This window comes from Arachis hypogaea, chromosome 18 (assembly GCF_003086295.3).
Source record: "Arachis hypogaea cultivar Tifrunner chromosome 18, arahy.Tifrunner.gnm2.J5K5, whole genome shotgun sequence".
Taxonomy (NCBI): Eukaryota; Viridiplantae; Streptophyta; class Magnoliopsida; order Fabales; family Fabaceae; genus Arachis; species Arachis hypogaea.
Genome location: NC_092053.1, coordinates 123,191,958 through 123,213,549, shown reverse-complemented (window position 1 = coordinate 123,213,549; position 21,592 = coordinate 123,191,958). Strand labels below are relative to the sequence as shown.

At 33.3% G+C, this 21,592-nt stretch overlaps 2 protein-coding genes, 2 long non-coding RNA genes and 2 pseudogenes across 4 annotated transcripts; 3 read left to right on the top strand and 3 right to left on the bottom strand.

Annotated features, from left to right (window-relative positions):
- Positions 1-4,217: 4,217 nt before the first annotated feature.
- On the bottom strand, positions 4,218-5,997 carry LOC112769194 (uncharacterized). Its single transcript, XR_003186392.3, has 2 exons — positions 5,872-5,997; positions 4,218-5,730 (listed from the first exon to the last, which is right to left on the bottom strand). It is a non-coding gene; the product is annotated as an uncharacterized lncRNA (long non-coding RNA).
- Positions 4,647-9,526, top strand: LOC112769193 (TMV resistance protein N-like; annotated as a pseudogene).
- On the top strand, positions 9,416-11,042 carry LOC112769192 (beta-galactosidase 10-like). The gene is made up of 7 exons (XM_072225046.1): positions 9,416-9,585; positions 9,695-9,748; positions 9,989-10,098; positions 10,188-10,297; positions 10,533-10,640; positions 10,761-10,864; positions 10,973-11,042. Exons 1-7 carry the CDS (start codon positions 9,416-9,418, stop codon positions 11,040-11,042), a joined length of 726 nt encoding a protein of 241 aa, XP_072081147.1.
- LOC112770418 (uncharacterized) lies at positions 9,441-12,632 on the top strand. Its single transcript, XM_072224196.1, has 8 exons — positions 9,441-9,585; positions 9,989-10,098; positions 10,188-10,297; positions 10,533-10,640; positions 10,761-10,871; positions 10,973-11,419; positions 11,540-11,615; positions 12,242-12,632. Exons 6-8 carry the CDS (start codon positions 11,052-11,054, stop codon positions 12,350-12,352), a joined length of 555 nt encoding a protein of 184 aa, XP_072080297.1. The 5' UTR covers positions 9,441-9,585; positions 9,989-10,098; positions 10,188-10,297; positions 10,533-10,640; positions 10,761-10,871; positions 10,973-11,051; the 3' UTR covers positions 12,353-12,632.
- Positions 12,633-13,275: 643 nt separating this feature from the next.
- On the bottom strand, positions 13,276-14,135 carry LOC140181165 (uncharacterized). The gene is made up of 2 exons (XR_011875932.1): positions 14,041-14,135; positions 13,276-13,916 (listed from the first exon to the last, which is right to left on the bottom strand). It is a non-coding gene; the product is annotated as an uncharacterized lncRNA (long non-coding RNA).
- Positions 14,136-14,673: 538 nt separating this feature from the next.
- On the bottom strand, positions 14,674-19,953 carry LOC112769191 (probable glucan 1,3-alpha-glucosidase; annotated as a pseudogene).
- Positions 19,954-21,592: the final 1,639 nt, after the last annotated feature.

Here is a 21,592-nt window from a genome sequence, read left to right as displayed (position 1 = left end):
TCTATAATTTAATTCAAATAAAATATATATAAGAAATTATGATGGTTCTTTGAATTTGACCATGCTTAAATTCTTTTGCTGATGCTCGGTATATAAGGTGAATGTTATAGTATTACACGATAGGAAGTTTCCTTAGTGGAAACATGGAACAATTAATTATTTAATTATGAATGATTGTTTGCAACTAAAGGGAATGTACCCTATGGCTCTGTATTGGCCATTTTTAGAAAAGCAGAGTGAGAAAGAAACCGAGTGATACCATAGTCAATATCAACCCGTACTTACATTAAATTTCATTTACACTTTTCAGTTTGGATTTGCTTATTATACAACCCATAAATATATTAATAACTATTTGCGAGTTCAGTTTGGTTATTAGGGAAGGATCATATTCATACGGTAACTCAGGTGAGAAATTGTTGTTAGGAAAATAATTTCAAATCACCTATTTTTTTTCTCTCTCTCATACACAGCATGATTTTTTTCTGTCAATTCCTTAATTTATGCTGTTCTTTTTATTAATGGCATTTCAATATTAATATTTTTTTTGTTTGTTTTTTTCCTCTCCTTATGTTGTTTACAAGGCATTGCTTACAAAGGCAGCCTCTAACGATCCTAAAACTGGTTATATTTTAATTGAATTTTTAGGATATGTTATTCTCTGGTTTGCTTTCTCTATATTCAAACAAAGAAAGGTATCCATCTTAGTTTCTTAGTTCATTAGTACTATAATAATGCTGCAATATAAATTATATAATTAATAAACCTGATGAATACAATGTCTTGTTATTACTGTTACTACAATTTCTTATTACCAAAGCACTAATATGTGTTAATATTAGGCTACGGATTCATGTTTCTTTAAATCAGGCTATGGATTCTCGCTTCTTCAAATCATTGTACAATGCATGTTATAGAAGTTTCATTATAATCATTAAAGTCAACTTTGTTTTACGCACATAGTCTTCAGTCTTCATCATGTAATATGAAATTAGTTTTTTTTTCCCTCTTAATTTCTTATCCATTAGTAATAAGTTGTATTCTTTTAAAATTAAGTATATTTATAGTTTAATTTATTTTTAATATATATTTTATATTTTAATATATATTTTATATTATTGATTGATTTTAGTATATACTAGTAATTCAATATAGATACTATTGTATTACGATAAAATTATTATTAATAAAATATTTTAAGTATTTTTATTTAATAAGTAAAAAATAAATATATTAAAAATTAAAATTTTGTGCTTTAAAAAAATTAATTTATTATCTTAACATATGTCTTTAAAACACATATTAAATAAATCCTATAAAAAATTATAGCAGTTATATTAACTTTCATATAATATCAGTGTTATATGTCATTTTAATCAATTTTTTTTTTGTAGTGTATGTTGCTACTTATGATCGGTGGACAATTTTAGAGGCTATATAAAATACAAAAAACAAAAGGATAAAATTTAGCAGTCAAAAAGTCTTTCCCTTTTTTGTGGCAGCCAAAAAGTTACCGTGATTGATACTCAATAAGCTCTAAACTAAATTATCATATCTTTTTAGGGACAAAAAAATCAAATTAAACAAGATAATGACTAGACTCAAATAGTTTTAGAAATACTAGAACCTAAACCAATTAGATACAAGGACTTGATTACTAAATGTTAAACTATATAACAATCTAATTAATGAGACATGGAGTAAAGTCATAAAAATATTTAAGTAGTTGAATAAATGGAATCAATATCAACTTTATTTGTAAGAAAATAATTCTAATTTGTTTCCTTTTTATATTGAATAATGAAAACCATAACAGAGCTGTGTTTACGGCACCCTAAAATGAACCAACAGCGGCGTATCATGGTGAAAGTCAGTTCTTCCCCCTTCCGTACAATATTCACTGTGATCGAAATTTATTATGATATAAATAATTGTAACTGGCTTAGTATTATTATTGGATAACTCAATGAAACAGGTGCCTTCCTACACTGGTACGGTGGTACCTAATTATTATATTGGTTTCTATTTTTCCGCATTAATTAATCATATAAAATGAAAACTATTTTATTTTAATTATCTTGTTTTATTTCATATGATTACATAATATATATATGGCAACTACTCCCATGAAGATGGCAAAAACATCTTCTCATGATGATCCTTGTTCAAAAAGTGTAACTTATTTATTTAGCAACATTTTAAATAAAAGTAACACTTTTACTTCAAATCAAATCAAGCCCTACAATCTATCATCCAATGGTCAAAATGATGTATCTTCACATGATGATAATCATTAAATCTTCATTGGAGTAGCCACCTATATATATTGTCATCGTAAAAGAAAGATAAATCCACAGTAGAATTAATAACAATGCAGGACGACTAACATGTAAGAAAGGTAAAGAGTTGTAAAATATTGAGGACACATGCATGTTCACGTTCATTGTTGTTCAATACTGATGAAAAAGGTCAAATGCGACGGTGCAGTCGGAGCTCTTGAATATTTTCTTTTGAAGTTCTGAAACTCTTTTATATTTGGTCATTGAAATGATAATTTTGTACTAATTTTATATATTCCTGCCTTTTATTAGATGTCTTGATTAACTATACTCCAGCTTATAAAATTAAAAAAAAAGAATAAAGATAATAGAATAGATATATAACAAAGATATTTTTTTAAATTAGTATAATTATGTATTATTCATTAAATATTAATTGTAATATTGTAATATAGTTATAATAAAGATATTTTTATAAAATAAATTTATTTAGAGAAATATAAATTGGTTATTAATAACCGGTGCCATTATCATATAATTATCATATTATTAATATTATTATTATTATTAAAATTATTAAAAATATTTTCGATTGAGAATTGATAAGTAGTTTAATAATACGCATTAAATATTAATTTTATATATGAATATAATAAATATATTTTCCTAAATAATTATGCATTATTATTTAAATGCTAATTATAGTATAATTATAATAAAGATATTTTTATAAAATAAATTTAGAAGAGAAAATAGTGCATTTATTTTGGCGGAAAAATGAATTCATGAGGAATCGACACCTCACTTCTATTAATTGGGGAAAAATCCAATTTTAGTATATTAAGTATATAGATAGATAGATAGATAGATAATATAATGTTTAATAAGAGTAAATTACATAAAGACAGATTAAAATGTGTGGAGCCCATTTACTTAACACTTTCCAATAATAAATTACTTTATCTTTTTATCTTTTCCACACAAGTCAACAAAACAAAACCTTATACTTGATAGAAGTTACACAAACAATCTCCACTCACTTTCCTATTTTCATACACAAACACTTTAGTAACATTGCTTGAATTGAAACAACATTATTGCATTAATCTTATATTTAAATTTGTTAGAAAGATAACTTTAAATAAAAACACATGACACCTTCAAATTATTCATAATGTGTTCATTTTTCTCCAATAAGGCAAAATGTTATGTTTAATAGCAATAGTATAGTACATTGGAACTATTTAATGCAAAATATAATTTTATTTCATCATTATATAGCATAACAATATCTTAGAATTATCTTATTATAAAAGTTAATTACTTCTAAAAATTAATTTCTTTTATTATCTTAATGATCGTATAAAATTACCCTAGCACTCCTACGGATTAAAATTAATTGAGTTTTATTAACTATTTTTCTAAAAATATTGGTTACAAATTTAAAATTATTTCAAATGCTAGAAAGATTGAATTTGTCACTATTGAGTATTGATGATCTAGAGTTTTCATCTTCTTAACCCAGAGATTTTATTTTAAAAATCTTAACTAATTTATTGTAGATTGGTTTAAAATTTAAATTAATTTTATTATACGCTTTTGTAGATTTCCGAATTTTAATTGAAACTCACCTTTACTAGCTACTTGGCCTGATTGTGTTTGGTATTGATCAAAGACCTTTACAAAATAATCTTATGCCTAAGGTTTCTTTAGCATTATTTTGTCCTTTTTTTTCGAACATGAATTCTGAATCTAATGTATAAAACTATAAATATTATATACATAAAATTATAGATATTAAATTAAATAAAATAATTTTAAAGATCATAATAATTTTACTACAAATTTCAGGAATTAGTAGATCATAAAAATAATGTAAAAAATTAACTATCTATAATTTAATTCAAATAAAATATATATAAGAAATTATGATGGTTCTTTGAATTTGACCATGCTTAAATTCTTTTGCTGATGCTCGGTATATAAGGTGAATGTTATAGTATTACACGACAGGAAGTTTTCTTAGTGGAAACATGGAATAATTAATTATTTAATTATGAATGTTTGTTTGTAAACTAAAGGGAATGTACCCTATGGCTCTGTATTGACCATTTTTAGAAAAGCAGAGTGAGAAAGAAACCGAGTGATACCATAGTCAATATCAACCCGTACTTACATTAAATTTCATTTACACTTTTCAGTTTGGATTTCCTTATTATACAACCCATATTTTTCCAGTGTGAATCACACTACAATCTCCATCACCCCTTCCTTTACACTTTTCAGTTTGGATTTCCTTATCTCCATCACCCCTTCCTTTACGTATACAGTTAAAGGTTCTTATAGCCAACCATTTCTTAGCATCACACTATAAGTCACTGCTTCCAACATTTTTTCAGAGTGAGAGTGAGAACCAAACAGTTTTCAGAGTGAATCACAGTGCTATAAGTCAATCTTAGCCGAACCAAACAAGTCTCCACTATAAGTCATCTTTCTTCTTTACTTTAAATCCTCTTCATGGATTCCACCTCTTCTACTTCTTTAAGATCATGCAAGTATCATGTATTCCTCAGCTTCAGGGGTGAAGACACTCGCCAAAAATTCACTAGCCATCTCTATGCCGCACTCACAAGGAAGGGAATCACTACCTTCATTGATGAGACCAATCTTTGCAAAGGTGACGCTATTTCAGATGAACTCCTAACAGCAATTGAAGACTCCATGTTTGCGATAATTGTTCTCTCACCAAACTACGCTTCCTCCACTTGGTGCTTGGACGAGCTCCAGAAGATCCTTGAATGCAAGCATAAGTTGGGACAACACGTCGAAGCGGTGTTCTACGATGTGGAGCCTTCTGATGTCAGACACCAGAAAGGAACCTTCGGAGAAGCTTTCATGAAACATGAAAAAAGATTCGGACGTGAAAGTGACAAGGTTAGAACATGGAGACATGTGTTAACAGAAGTTGCCGGTTACTCTGGTTGGACCTCCAATATTCAGTAAGCTCACTAATAATCATTCACTTCATTTGTTGTTGCTGTAAATTATGTTAACAACGTAACAAAGTAAGAAAATTGTTGCATGTCTGAATATAGGGAGAGGGGAAATAATTAGGCAAAAACAAAAGGAAGTTATATAAAAACATTAAAGGAAAGAGGATCCAAGCAAAGATGCAGAAAAGTCTGCCCCATATGTGTTGAACTTAAAAAGCGTTGTAATGCTTGATATAAAGAATAAACATCACTACAAGCAACAGAAAAATTTAGATCATGCTATTAAAGAAAGCAAATAGCGAGCATATTTCTTCCATGTAGATGATGCAGGATAGAATGGAACAAAAAAGGAGAACACCACAAAAATCTTACTGATCTCTCAGTTCTTGGTGTGTCTGTAGGTTGGAAACCATAGTCCTTAGCATTAATCTCAAGATGAAAACCTTGACGTGTCACTCCTGCAAAATGAAATGAATTGTTTAAGCAGAATATGGCATTGGACAATGCAGTCAACTAAGTATTAGCAAGTTTTAGCAGTCCAATCGGATAATTTTTTAAGCAGGTAATATTATAAGAAAACAAAGAGACCAAATACATACCACCAGGTTCAGAAGTGGATGGAATGTTAAGTGAACAGAACCCTGAACAGTAGTTCACAGGAAGTCCCTTGCTTGCATTAACTGATCTCAATCTTGTAGTCATTGAAAGAGCTCCTTCCTCTCCCTATAATAAGAGCATCCCCCATAAACTAAGATTACATGAGGTGACTTCTCTTGATATATATATATATATATGAGAAGATAAACTAAAGTAGATGAACAGCTGCTAACAAGATAAGCTACTCGGACTCGGGGTGCTACCTTTACATATTGTTGAACCTTTTCAGTCGTTGCAAGTGGAGGACGTTTCTTTATGTGCTCCCTTAAACTAGAGAGTAGCTGCAGAAAAAATAACAGGTTTAACCAACTTCATTCTGACATAACTGTTATAATGAATATACATATAGATAGCAAAACCATAATGGACATTTCCAAAAATAGCATTATAATTATTTATGTTAAAAATTACTCATTTTCATTTATTTCGCATTGTTAATTGTTCACACTATTTCAATTTTGAAGACGTCCCTACAGATTTTAGACGATGTAAAATAGTACCCAAAAGTTTCAAATATAGTAGTAAGGTCCCTATCTGGTACTTATGATTTCACTTCAAATAGGAAGCAACTTAGCCCTAGCTAACAGGAGATATTTTACATTGTTTGAAAATCAAAACTATTTCCCATAATTTTTAACTAAAGAAACTAAATTGAATCAAGAGAGAAACTAAAGGATCCAAGGAAAGTATAGTAGAATATTGGAAAACATAAAAAGAAATTGGAAAGAAAATAAACTTTCTCCTCTTTTGCACAAAATTTGTTGCTTTAATTTTCTTTTATGCCTTCTCTTAACAGGAATGAGGCAACATTGGTGGAAGACATTTCTCAGAGCATACATAAAAGATTGATACCAAACTTGCCATCTACCATGAACAAGCTTGTAGGCATTGATTCAAGGGTGAAACAAGTGATTAGCTACATTGGTATTGGGTTGGATGATAATGTTCGTTTAATCGGCATATGTGGGATGGGCGGCATAGGCAAGACAACTACTGCTAGAATAGTATATGAAGCCATCCAAAGTCAATTTCAAGTTGCTTGTTTTCTCGCAAATGTAAGAGAAACATGTCAGAAAAATGGTATTCTTCAAGCACAACAAAAACTTGTTAGCCATATCAATGGAAGCTCCGGTCATTTTGATAATGAGCATGATGGGAAGAGAATAATTCGGGCTTCTTTGTGTCACAAAAAGGTTCTTCTTGTTCTTGATGATATAGATAAAGAAGAACAGTTGGAGAATTTGGCAGGGGAGCAAAATTGGTTTGGTTGTGGAAGCAGAATACTCATCACAAGTAGAGACATGCATGTGCTAAAGATAAGTGATCCACATGAGATTTATAATGTTGAAGAGCTAGGAGAAAGTGAAGCCTTTGATCTCTTTTGTTTGAAGGCTTTTAAACAACCAAAGCCTACAGAAGAGTATTTGGATTTGACCAAACAGGTGGTCAAATATTGTGCCGGTCTTCCATTGGCACTTGAGGTTTTGGGTTCGCACTTTTATGGTAGACCAGTTAAAGACTGGCTAAGTGCTTTGGGAAAACTCAAGAGCTCTCCACATGTTCCAATATTTGATAAATTAAAAATTAGTTTTGACGGCCTAGACTCAATGGATCAAGATATATCTCTAGACATTGCTTATTTCTTCAAAGGACGTTCTAAAGAAGTTGTAACAAGAATTTTAGATAATTGTGGATATTATATTGATATTGGCATATCTACCTTGCTGGATAGATCTTTATTAACAGTGACAAAATGTGGGGATTTGGAAATGCATGACTTGATTGAACAAATGGGCAAGTATATCGTAACCCAAGAATCGCCAAATGACCCTAGCAAGCGTAGCAGGTTGCGGGGTTACCACGACATCAATTATGTTCTTACTCAAAACAGGGTAAGCGGAATCCTTTTCACAATTAAAAAAAATTCTCTCTTTTTTTTAATTTTTTCCTGAGAAAGATATCAATTAAGTATAGTTAAATGACTTCTCCTTGATTTGTTGTGTAGGGAACTGAAGCAACTCGTGATATCGTTGTTCAGAAACAGGATGCCTATCGAGAACAACACATAGTGCGTTGGAGAGGTCTGACCTTTTCGGATATATCTCAGCTAAAGCTCCTCAATTTAGATGGGGTAGAAGCTCTGATTCTCAGCTATGTTCCTTCTTCATTGAGAGTTTTCCGTTGGAGACGTTGTCCAATGGAAACTCTCCCGTTTATAAACGAAAGCTATGAGCTAGTTGAAATTAATCTGTATGATAGCCCCAGCATTGTAGATGTCTGGCACGGAAAAAAGGTGAACCTTTTTGTGCAGAGCTCTATTAAATTTTACTGCATTAATTATTGTTTGCAAGGATAGTAATGGTGTGATGTTTCTTTGTTTTGTTCAGTTTCTGGAAAAGCTGAAGTACTTATTTCTGTCCAAGTACCGTCGGCTAAAACGAATTCCGGATCTGTCGGAAGCTCCAAATCTTAAAGTGCTGGACATTCAAAATTGTGAAAAACTGAATGATATTCCACAGATCTCACAGGCCACAAGAGCCTTGTTAAGCTGATTTTAAGTGAGTGCTCAAGTCTTAAATCCCTTGGGAGTAAATTGGAGATGAGTTCCCTCAAAGAACTCAATCTTGATTATTGCAGAATGAGGAAACTTCCAGAGTTTGGAGAATGCATGGAAAATTTATCAGTTCTTTCTTTGTGGGGAGCAGCCATAGAAGAACTACCCACAACGATTGGGTGTTTAGTTGGGCTAAAGGAGTTGCGCCTCCAGTTTTGCACAAGGATGACTTGCCTTCCAGAAAGCATTCAAAATTTAAAATCCCTCACAATTTTGAATCTTGCTTTCTGCTCAAATGTCGTTCAGTCTTTGCATTGTTTGTCTGGTCTGACCTCATTGGATACTCTGGGATTAACGGGGTGTTTTGTCAGACCTCAAGAGTCGCGGTGTTTCAACCTTGGCAACCTGGTATCTTTGACGGATTTGGATTTATCCCGTAACAAATTTGAAAAGCTTCCAGTAAATATCAATGAACTCCCAGGGCTTAGACGTCTGAATCTAGACTACTGCCCTACGCTGAAGCTTTTACCAAAGCTTCCGTCAAGTATAACAGAGTTATATGCACATGGTTGTAAATCACTGGATCCATTGCCTTCGAATGTGTGTCGTGGCATTGCACCATCAGCTATCCATGATTCTGATGGGCTCTTGCATAAGTGGCTCGCACAGAATGAAGGGGAGGAAATTCGGAAATGGATCCTCGAGATTTTGAACAGCGACACATGGAACTGAAAATTCTCAGCATTTCATCCTTTGCTTGAGGTAATGAGTAGTTGAGTGAAAGCTTATATATATATTAAAGCAGCCCGCTACACAAGCATCTTAATGTAAAAGATTTTAATGTATTGATCTTATTATGTATTTCCTTTTCTATTCTGCACACTTAGCCATGAAATCTTCAACAGGTTTCTACTCAGACACACGTAGTTTCGATGATTGATGAGAATTTGCAGCAATCAAATAAAGGTGCAGTGACTTTCAAATGGGATGTATTGAAGGAGAATGCAGGGATCTGGGGGGAGGCAGACTTCGTTAAAACTGGTTTTGTCGACCTTATAAATACCACCAAAGATACCACTGATTATCTGTGGCACACAACAAGGTACTGATAGGAGTAAGGGTACTGAGTTGTTTTCGGAACACCTAAGAATTTCTACCAAAATATGTTGGAATCATGGAAGTCAATAACTTGTTATTAAATGTTTTATAAGATCTGCTTTTGCTTCTTCTTCTGGTAATGTTGGAGAGTTTCGGTTTCAATACATGTTAATAAAATTGATGAATATCATTACCAAGATGTTATATTTTATGAATCCAATTTGGTTCTCTTTTAAAGCATAGGTGGGTTTGCATGTTCATAATATTGTCTATAGTTGGCATGCTGCTTCTTTTCACACACTCATCTATATATAATGTAAAATGCTCAGACATGTATAAATGAATTGAAATGTACTAGTAAAGTAAGTTGCCTTGTCGATTACGGCTAACTTTTGTGTTTATGGCAGTATATATGTTGGTGAAAATGAAGAGTTCCTAAAGAATGGAAGCAAACCAGTTCTTCTAATAAATTCCACTGGTCATGCTCTCCATGCATTCGTGAATCAGGAGTACCAAGGTTACTCTCTGATAAATATAATAATTATGAAGGTATTTGGAATTAAATTTAAATGGAATCTCAGAGTTTAAACCGTTTTCTTGTTTCAGGCACCGGAACTGGAAATGGTACACATTCGCCATTCTTTTTCAAGAATCCTATTCCTCTGAGGCCAGGGAAGAATGAGATTGCTTTATTATGCTTGACCGTTGGCTTACCGGTGAGTTGCTTGCTCCTTATGAGATTCCTTAACTACCCTGATGCTTGGAACTCAGTGGCAAAAAATGTTAATAGAAATTTGAAAAGCTCTGTTGAATTTACTCTTCATTAGTTTGAAGTTTTAAATTATAAGTACTAACAGTTAACTACCTTTGAGACAATAGTTATTGTAGAATGATTTGTTGTCATTCCCACTAATTGACTTGAGTTCTTGCCATGATTTTCTGATGTTTTAGACTGCTGGACCATTTTATGACTTCCTCAGAGCAGGACTGATAAGTGTAAAGATTAAGGGATTCAACAATGGGACAGTAGATTTGTCTTCTAGTGCCTGGAGTTACAAGGTATTTTTGCTCTTACATTATCTGATTATCAATCATTTGTAGAAACATGAGTATGGTATCAAAAATGAAAATTTCTATTACCCTTTTGTCCTACATCTCCTATATTTCTTGCTTTGCCAGATCGGAGTACAAGGAGAACAACTGAAGTTATACCAGGGAGACGGGTGGAGTAGTGTGAAGTGGACAACCACATCCGAACCACCTAAAGGGCAGGCATTAACATGGTACAAGGTAGCCAAGTTTCTTTATTTTTGGCATTAACTATGGAAACTGTCATTTTTTTATTTAATGTTGTGTTTTTCAGTTAGTATTCTAATCACTTGGTCATGCAGGCCGTCGTGGATGCTCCGTCCGGGGATGAACCAATTGGATTGGATATGTTGCATATGGGAAAGGGTCTAGCTTGGTTAAATGGAGAAGAAATTGGAAGATATTGGTCTCGGAATAGCAAGTTCGAGGAAAAAGACTGTCTACAAGAATGTGACTAGAGAGGCAAATTCCTCCCTGACAAATGTGACACTGATTGTGGAAAGCCTACACAGAAATGGTAACACTATATGCATTAGTAAGGTTCATATTAGCACTCTATACATATTAGCACTCTCACAATTTGCATTCCCATCACATGAATCTTCATCATCACCATCATTTCAGCAAGAGATCTTTAAGGGTAGCAGGTTGTTTAGGATGTATGTGATTGTTGGAACAGCAGTGGATTTGTTTTTGCTATTGGCTTATGTTCTTGGTGGATTTGCAAGAGGGGATGAGCATGCTGTGAGGTCAGCAACACCACATTTGTTCTTGTTGTCATGTCAGATTCTCACTGAGAATGTTATTAGTGGGTTGTCTTTGTTTTCACCTCCGGTGAGGGCGCTGGTGCCCATGATTTACACTGTCAGGAGGATCTTTGTTGATGTTGATTGGATTCATGATGTTTGGCTTAACAAGACTTTGTCTGCAACTGCAAGCCTTCGGGTAATTTGATTTGCTCCATAGTTTCTTTGGTAGATAGAACTTTTTGGATCCAACGATTGAAACAATGTTTAACTCTATTTTTGTCATACAACATTAATATATAAGGTGTCATGTTGGCTAGAATATTTAGTGTCATATTTCTTATACCTTTATATAAGGTGTCATGTAACGAACTGATATCTTAATTTTAATAGAAACAAACCGATATCTTAATTTTAACAGAAACGAACCGACATATAAACAGTCTCACTGTAGACATGATACGTGATAAGGCTCAACGGCGTCATTCGATCCATGTAGCCAACCCAACCTAGTAGGATAAGGATTTGTTGTTGTTGTTATAATGGAAATGAACCATTAGCTTGTTGATCATTGAGTTTCGATATCCTAGTTGTTCTTATCCATTTATTGCATCCACAAAAAACACTCTAGATTCTAGTTGATTATTTCAGAATTTTGACAAAACTGCACATAAATAGAATATCTGATACTGTACCCACTCGGTCTACATTCTATCTAATGATTAAGATTAACGCTCACTTCATATGTACAAGTAGCATTTTCCATTTTTGATATGTTAGCAAATATATGTGGAAATGAATCTGAAAAACTGTTGAATAATGCAGGACATAATATGGTATTGGTTTGGGAAGGGGATTGCAGTGGCAAACTTGGGATATTTCTCCATGAATCTGTTTTTTTTTCTTGATACCAAGGTTCCTTCCCAGAGCTTTTGAGAAGTATTTGCAACAGAAGGGAGAGATTCATGCCAAGTCAGCAGAGGAAAAGAGGTCTTCACCAATCAACAAACCCCAATCTTCAGAGAAGAAGATAGAATAAACATAAGTCAGTTTTGAAACAGATATAGCATTTTTTGCCCCTCTTTCCCTTTAATTACAATGATAATGGATGTACCAAGACCTAAAGTAACTTAACTATTTATGATGGTTTTAGTCCTTATGGAGGAATTTATATATATCATACAGGATCACTAATCTAAATGTTGGATTTACTTTATTCTTTCCCTTTCCATTAACTCTATTGTTGGAGGAACAACACTCTTTGAATATATCATAAAGTGTGTGTTTGTTTGATACTTTTACTTAAAAGTTGAAAATGAGTTTTGAGACAACTGAAATGATGTAATTGCAAAACCAATTAAATATGATGAGATGATTTAGAATTTTACTCTTGTCTTCTATGTGTGATGCTTGTAATGGTATTTTAATCTTATTCTATCCTGAACTCATATATATAGGGAGTTTTTTATATGTGTTGGATGCTCTTCAGTCTCTAGAGAGATTACAGTAAGGTTTGCCACTTTGCCTTTTTAACAGGATCCTGCTTAAAATAAAAGTTCAGACTTGAATATAAAGAATGATATTTATTTCAAAAAATGAAATCCAAAACCAAGATCAAAGTTTCAAAATCCTAATGAATTTTATTCCATCAAATATCTAACCCTAAATTCTACATATTCATTTGAACTGTTGATTTTATCATAATCCAAAAGCGATACAGTGCGTGTAAAACTAAGAGTAAATAGTTATTTTTGACCATAAAAGATTGAGGTGTTGACAATATTAACCATGAATGATTTAAATAAAGTAAAAACAATGGACTCAATAAAGTAAATATTGACAATATGGACTCATATGAATTGTGACAATTGCAGAGGAAGAAAATTCCTGAATCGAATCAACATAGGACAAAGCCAAAAATTGTAATCATCTTCTATAACATAGTAGACATATAAGTTCATGCTAATTCATTATAGCTGTTTCATGAACATAAGTAACAAAGTAAACCTAGCTATTACCAATATGATTAGTCTATATAACAATACCAAAATACTATAACTAAGTTCTAAAAAAGAGTGCAGTGCACATGGTTTATATAACAAGCCATATATAACAGTATTTAACACTACAACAAACATTCTTTAATCCAAGCCATCTTAGGTCCTAATTAGGTGTGAAATTACTACTGCCACTAGAGAGTCTATTTGTTGGTGCTCCAAGTCTTGAAGTCGGCATAAATTGCATGAATCTTGTAGCAGTTCCAGCGCTAGCACTGTGATTGATTTCTTGGCTAACAATAGGCCTACTTGAGGGGTTATTTATTGAAGGAGGCCTGAAGAGTTGAAGGATGCCTCTTTGTGTTCTTTCTTTTGGTCGGCCTCTTGCTATTGGAGGGCCTATTCTGCAGTGAAGATCTGATTGGTGGTGGTCTTATAGGTGCCAGTTGAATTAGAGGTTGGTGATTTTGAAGAGAAAATAGTGGAGCCGAATTTGGTATCACCTGATTAGAAAGAAAATAATTGCAAAAACTTATTAAAACTATAAGGTATTGCTTAAAGATAAAATAAATGACATGAAAAAGTAAAACATGACTAAATCAAATGGAATAGTTAAAATCACCATACATGGCATTTAACAGGTGCTGCTGGTCCTGCTTCTTTGGCTGCAGCCATGCCATCCTTTTTTTTTTTTTTTTTTGCTGCAGCCATGTCATCACACAAATTTACATTTGGTTATAAATGTTAAACGGAGTAAATTTTTCATGGTTATAAAATTTATTTGAATTATTCATTGTCAATATTACCAGCGCCTCAATCTTTTATGATAAAAAATGACTATTTACTCGTAAAAGTAAATACGAAAACTTTCTATACCGTAGCTGTACAATGATTGGACAAGAAATCAAGAATGGTTCTTCATCTAGCATTATTGATTTTGTAATAGCCACGTGCTAACGGAATTATCTATTTATATTTATACACCAAATTGCATATGGTCTACTGCAACATTTCTTAAGTTCGTAAACATTTTAAAGAGATGGTTATATATACTTTAGTTTTTCTTTTCTGTGATTTTAAAATTAAATAAAATTTTGTTTGATATCACAACCACACAAATAAAATTTGATCAACCTAGAAATGATCACATTTTATCTATATAACATTTGTTATGTTGATATTTTTCCTCAATTAGCACATTTCGGCAGCATTAATGCGTTATATGTATACCCAACTTACAAGTCACGTCAACAAATAAAATTTTAAGTGAAAATCCATTTAGTATAGATGATTAAGTTTGCATAAACCTAAACTAACCAAGTTATAAAATTGATCACATCAGCTTTCTCAAGAAACAACCATGAGCAAGAGAGCACCATTCCGGAGGATGAAAAATTTTCCTTACCAAACTGATTCTCGTAGAAAACAACGGTGTCTCAAAAAGTTATCAAATCCTACGTCATTAAACAAGGAAACTAAATTTGGTGCAGACATTCTTCAAGAATGTTGTTGACTTGTTTCCCTTTCTTGCCTCAACTTCTACAAACATAGCTACAGAAACAGGGCAAATTTGGTTTTGCCCTCCAAGATTGATGATTGGGCATTAGATTCCTCCCTCAAAGAAACTTTGGTTGCATCACGAAATTTTTATAGTCCAATCATCGGTGACACGGACATTAGGCTTGCGAATGGTGATTACTGCTGGTGAGTTTTTCCTTTGAACCCAAAATGGGGTGAGTTCAATATCAAGTTATCAACCTTCTGATTTGAAGGTTCAACCAGAGCATTCTTTGAACCAGAAGCATGTCCTAACAGAATAATCCTCTCAATAACAGTGTTTACCGGATACCGAGCATTGCCATTGGAAGCAGGTGCGAGGTCTAAAGATGTAAGCTTGCCATCTTTGAAAATGAAACGCCTGTGGATATAGGCACCTTGCAGAAAATTAAAGCTGCTGCCATCATCAATGTATAGTTCACCTTCGGCTGCTTGAGAACTATTTACAGCTATTACCTGTCGGACAACATCAGAAATTTTATCATGATAAGAGTTGCAATCTATTTTACATTAAACTCATTCAAATATTCCACAGCAAAATTTTCTCACAATGGCAATATGGCATACAATGTTCAAAGTGTTCCTGTTGAATAGAAAAACAATAGTCCAAGACCAAGTATAAGCATTCAAGCATATTAACAAGAATTGCAGAAAGTCAGCATGAATACATACCAGAGTATAAGGATCATTTGTCATCTGAGTGGAACTTCTCCTAAATCGGTCTTTCCTTGTTATAATGGTTCCAGCTCTCATGAAGACAGCAATGCTCTCTTCTGTAACAGCCAACTTGTGTGTCGCCCCTCCCTTGTATATATTTCCGGTTCTAAAGTTCTTTTCCGGGCAAATACACTTAAGTTTGTTTAGCTCGCTGCCATCCATAAGCATTGTAAAATCTTCAGTCGGGAACCACAAAAATGAAGGAAACAAATGATTTTACTGAAAAACTAACTAAAGCACCTCAGTGTATATCCCCTGCACTAATAGACTGTTTCCAATCATGAAAGCTTCATCATTGCTGAAGGTAGCTTCCTCAGATGGGAATTCCATCCACAATGGACGCATAACAGGAACACCAGTAGTGTTAGCCTCCCTGAATAATGTATAGTAATATGGAAGCAGTGCATATCGAACATGTATTGCATCCCGAATCAACTCTGTATTTCCTTCTCTGCATAACACTAGGATCACTATATCATAATGTTGACAAACAAAATTAATCAAATCAGAAATGTTGAGAAATTGTTTGTTTAAATTCTAGTAAGTGTTTAGGGTTTTAAACTCATTTTTCAAAAGAGCCTAATTAAGTTATTTATCCAAACTGGCCCTTAACACAATATCAGGCACAATTTGATAATCAAGACAATTGAATTATGACAAATTTAGGCAGTATTGCTACATATTAACTCCCTGCATGTTTGCATCACCCAGTTAGGAAGATCAGGAGAAGAAGCCAAATGGGAGTTGTTGTGAATTTTAGTGGACGTCTATTTATATTATACTGATTTGAAGTTTGACATACAATGTAGCTCCAATTCATTTACATCTAAAGTGGCATAGTACTTCTGTGGAGAACTTTATTTCTAGAGTACAGATAGCCTGATTTAATATATGCCCTTTTAGAAACAATTTTTAGTAATATTTCATTTCATGTGCTCCAATTCATTTATAAATCTAAAGTGACATAATATTTTTGTAGTCACTTCCCCCAAAAAAAAAAATAAATAAATAAATCAGTCACTTCACTTCAATAGGTTATTGCATGATTTAATATGAATTTCACTCATTTTCAGCAGTGGATGGCTTGTAATCAAAGAAAAGTAAGGCTGCTGACTAATTACCAAAAGAAAAGGATTTATTTTACTTAAGAAAAAGAAAGTCTTAAAGTAAAGCAATCTTACCCAAACAACCATGGTTCTCGTCTTTTGGTATCATGATGGGCATGGGCCCTAAAGAAAGGATAGAAAGCTCCTAGCTGATACCACCGAACCAATAATTCAGGCTCAGGATTCCCAAAAAAGCCACCAACATCAGCACCTATGTAACATACATGAGATATGATCATTTGAATGACATATTGTGCTAATATCTAATACTGAGAATAAATATCCGAGATAAATAGAAATAATTAATACTTCATGAGAAGGATGGTACCAACCAGAGAATGACACCCCAGTAAGACCAAGGGTCAAAACCATTGGAACAGAAACTCTTAGGTGATCCCACTCGGCAGTGTTGTCCCCAGTCCAAATTGCTCCGTACATTTGAGTTCCAGCAAATAATGCTCTCGACAGAACAAATGGCCTCTCTTTCCCATCACCACGTTTTACCAGCCCTTCAGATGTTGCCATGTGGAAGTAGTATCCATAGGCATTGTGCACCTCACGATGCTCCACACCTCCGATGTGTAAAGCATCTCTAAGCATTGTCACCTGGATACAAAGCAACCAACCACATCTTTGATTTGCATATCTCCAAGAGGACATTATAAGTTTAAAATCTCAATAGACATGTCATAAAAGAACAGTGGAGCAGGAAATATGGATTACATGGAACCCATAGATCCATGCTCTACTTTTCAAATGACATAAAACCTTAAAGAATTATAAATAGACATGAGAAATGAACAATCATAGGTACTTGTATAAGATAGCAGAACCAGTTAGACCACATTGTTGGATATCTCAGAATCAAATTTTAGCCCCAATATTATCCTATATATTGTTTGACTCCTCAATCACCAAGGGATATTTAGTTTTTATTCTCCAGCCTCTTCCAGTTGAGGCAATTTGCTAAAGAAGCTACACTAACAGTTTATTGCCATAACAACAAATGATATGAAGCATCGGGGTGGCATAAAACGTGGGAAGAAGATATTGGCCTCTAATACTATTGAGTTGTGATAAATGCATATCATCTTTGTGGCCTTATAGAGATAACGTATGTTAGTCTATCCGTGCATGAACTATTTATAATCTTATTGAATTTCCTAGCATATAAGAGGAATGCCAGTCTTCTATTTAGAGGCTCATATGATCATTATTGCGTTGCTTAGATAACTATGATGAAATGGGTTTATTGATCAGTGGTTAGTTCCCTACAAATATATGAATTCTATTCCTTTTTCTAAATCCAAATGCATGAAATAATCAATGTGCCATGAAATACATTGCATAAGTACATCCAGGACATAATCAAAACCATGAAACCAAAATAGCAAGTATGCCCCTGAAATATCTCACATACCTCAGGGCCATTGAAGACCGAAGGCTCGTTCATGTGGTTCCATATATAGAGTGAAGGAGTTGAACCAACATAATTCTGATAAGAGAACTTATCACCCCACCAAGACCTACCCCCGGGCTCAACATATTGAGGTATGAAGATGAGCCAGGCCAGCACCATCCATCATAGTCATTGCCATTACAATCCTTAACATAATACCCCTTCTCAGTTGCCTCCTTGTGCAAAGGAAATGAATTGTCGCACTTAATATGAGGATCCACGATGGTAACCATGTGCCTGCCCTTCACAGCAATCTTCCTCTGCATCTCCTCAGGGTTAGGGAACAGCACATTGTCCCAAGTAAAATACTTCTTCCCATCAGTGTGCACAATGTCAAGCCACAACACATCATAAGGTATATCAAACTCATCAAACTTAGAATCCACATGCTCCACATCCTCCTCGTCCTTATAGTTCCACCTACACTGATGATAAGCTGTTGAAAACAATTGTGGCATCGCCGGCATCCCCGTTACACTTGTGTACTGCTTCAGCACATCCTTAGGGGTAGGACCAACGAAGAAAAACGCATCCACAACACCAGCCTCACTCATCCAAAGCGTATCAACCCGGTTCTTGGGCAGCTTCGAAATCCCATTCTCCGCATCCCAGCCCGATCCAAGAACATCGATTTGCATTTCAGCAGCATTCAACCAGAAAAAACCTGAACTCCCCCTCTGCTTCCCATGCGAAAGCATGAACGGAACTGATCCGTATAGGCCGAAAGGTGAATCATGAATGTACTCGAAAACATCCAAATTGAATAGCCTATATGGTTCAGATTCTTCCACGCCAGGCCCCTTCGTCGGCTTCAACGCGAGGCCCGTGGCATGCTCAGGGATTCCATACACAAAATCCGCGCCATGAAACGTGACGTCGAAGCTAATCGACTGAGGACCGTAAGGTCGCTTATCGTGGTGACTTCGGAAACTCTCTTCCCAATCGTCGCATTCGCCTTTCCCCTTCAATTGCTCGAAATCAAACAATCCGTGAGAGTTCATAGACACGACACGAGTGTTCCCATTCGATTTATCTCGGACAAAGACCTCGAAGGGATCGTGGCGGAGCACGGCGTCAAATCCATCAGAGACATAGACGACGGAGGAAGGAGAATCGTCACCGTCTAGGGTTTCCTGCGTGACGCGCTGGAGCCATAGCTTTGTGCTTTGAAACTCCGAAACGACGACGTCGGGGACGTGGAAGCGGGACTTGGGAGGGTTGAGGGAACGGTCCTCATCGATGGTTACGCGAACGACGCCGTTTTGGTATACGGAGAGAGAGAGGAGTAAAGGGTTTGTGTTTTGTTGGGTTTCTTCTTGTTTGGATTTAGCGACGAGTTTGGCAATGAGGTTTCCGTCAGAGATGGTGACGTCAGTGGCGATGAGAGGGGTGGAAGTGGATGAGGTTCGGGATCGGGCGCGTTTGCAGAAAGGGGTTTGGTGGCAGGTTCGGAACTCTTCTTTCTTCCAGGAATGGACGTGGTTGAAGCAGAGGAATTGGAAGAGGAGGAAGAAGAGAAGAGAGAGGGTTTGGGTCTTGTTCTTCATGTTCTTTGTTCAGATCATGGAAATGGAGCTATGGTCTTACACTCTTACATGAAGCTATGACTCAGTGTAACAGCATTCAGCAATCAACGTCTTCCTCACTCACTCTCACTCAGCAATGGCCTTGAGGGCATGTTTGTAATTTTCGTTTTCGGAAAGTAGTTTGGGTAGTTGTTGGCTTGCTTTACTTGCATATCCATCGAATACTTTCTCAGATGTTAGGTAAAAAATTAATATAAACTAAATTTTAGAAATAATTTTAAAAATATGTTAAAAATAATAAAATATTATAAAAATAATTTTTAAAATATGTTTAATTAAATTATTATGTAATAATTTTTAATTATCAACTTCATATAAAAACGAATATTAGTAAATCTTCAAAATTTTTCTATGCATAAAAATATCACTTGACTTTATCATATGTAATATGTAATGGTCATAAAAAAGAATAATAATATCACTTTTATATTTTACTAGCAGTTCAACAAGCACAAATAGTCGCTTTTCTATTATTTTGAAGAGATTAATTTTTATAATTTTATTTTTAAAATTATAAATTTAATAAATAATCTAAATATTAAGAATAAAAAAATTTATAAATTATTTAACTTACAAATTTAAAATAAATAAGATATTAAATAAATTTGTTACATTGTTATTATGTAACAATATAAAAATAAAGATTTAGAAACATTATTTACAATTAACTATTTAAAAATATTATTAAGTTTATTTATTTATTTTTAATGGTATTTAATTTAAAGCAGAGATATAAATTTATATTCAAATTTTTATTTTATATTTAATTTTTTAAATTATCTTTAATTTTATTATTTTTTTTAAAATTATTAATCTATATTTTTATTATATCCTTCACTATATCAAACACTATTCTTTCTCTTACTATATATTATTCTCTATCCACATACATGTTATTATCTCATCGCCACTATTATATTACCTTGTTTTCCTTTTTCACTTTTTTTTCTCCTTCCACATTCTCTTCATCCTATCGTTATTAATTATCACCAAGTATCATCGTCGCAATTTTTACTCTTATCTATCACTTTGATTTATAACCATCTATTGTGTTAACTTTGATGAGTTGTTGAAGTTTTGCTAAAAGAATTAAGACATAAAGTATTTAAAATTTTTTCAAATTATCAAAATTTGATATCAGTAATCCTAAAAAACAATATCAAAATATATTATTTTCAACTAAAATAATTTAAAATAGTATATAATTGTAAGTTTTTTAACTAATAATTATAAATTTAAGTCGCAGTTTAATATAGTGCCTTGGGATAGAAGGTAACCATTGCTATCCACATTCGACTGCTATTTTATAAGTTTTATATTTATTTTATTGTGCACATAAATTAAACTATACTTTATTATTTGATTTTACATGTTTTGAAATAATACCATCATATTATAAGAATGGAATTAATTTTCATAATCTAATACGAATCTTCTTATTATTTTGTTCGTCATTTGAATATTATTTATAAAAAATAGTTACTTAAAGTGAAACACTATAAAGAGAAACATAAAATTTTTAGATTTTATGGTTCTAGTTTGCTTCTCAAACCTCACTTGATGTACTCAAATTTAATAATTTTGATGGTGGTGATTCTTTGTAATTAGTTAAAAAGTTTTAACTTTCTCTTTCTCTCTCTAGCTCTCCCTACGATCTTGAACAAACTTAATTTTGTTATTAAATAGATTTTTAAGTTTTGAATATTTTTAACTTCTTATGTAATAAGTATCTTTTAAATTATCTAATGCATAAA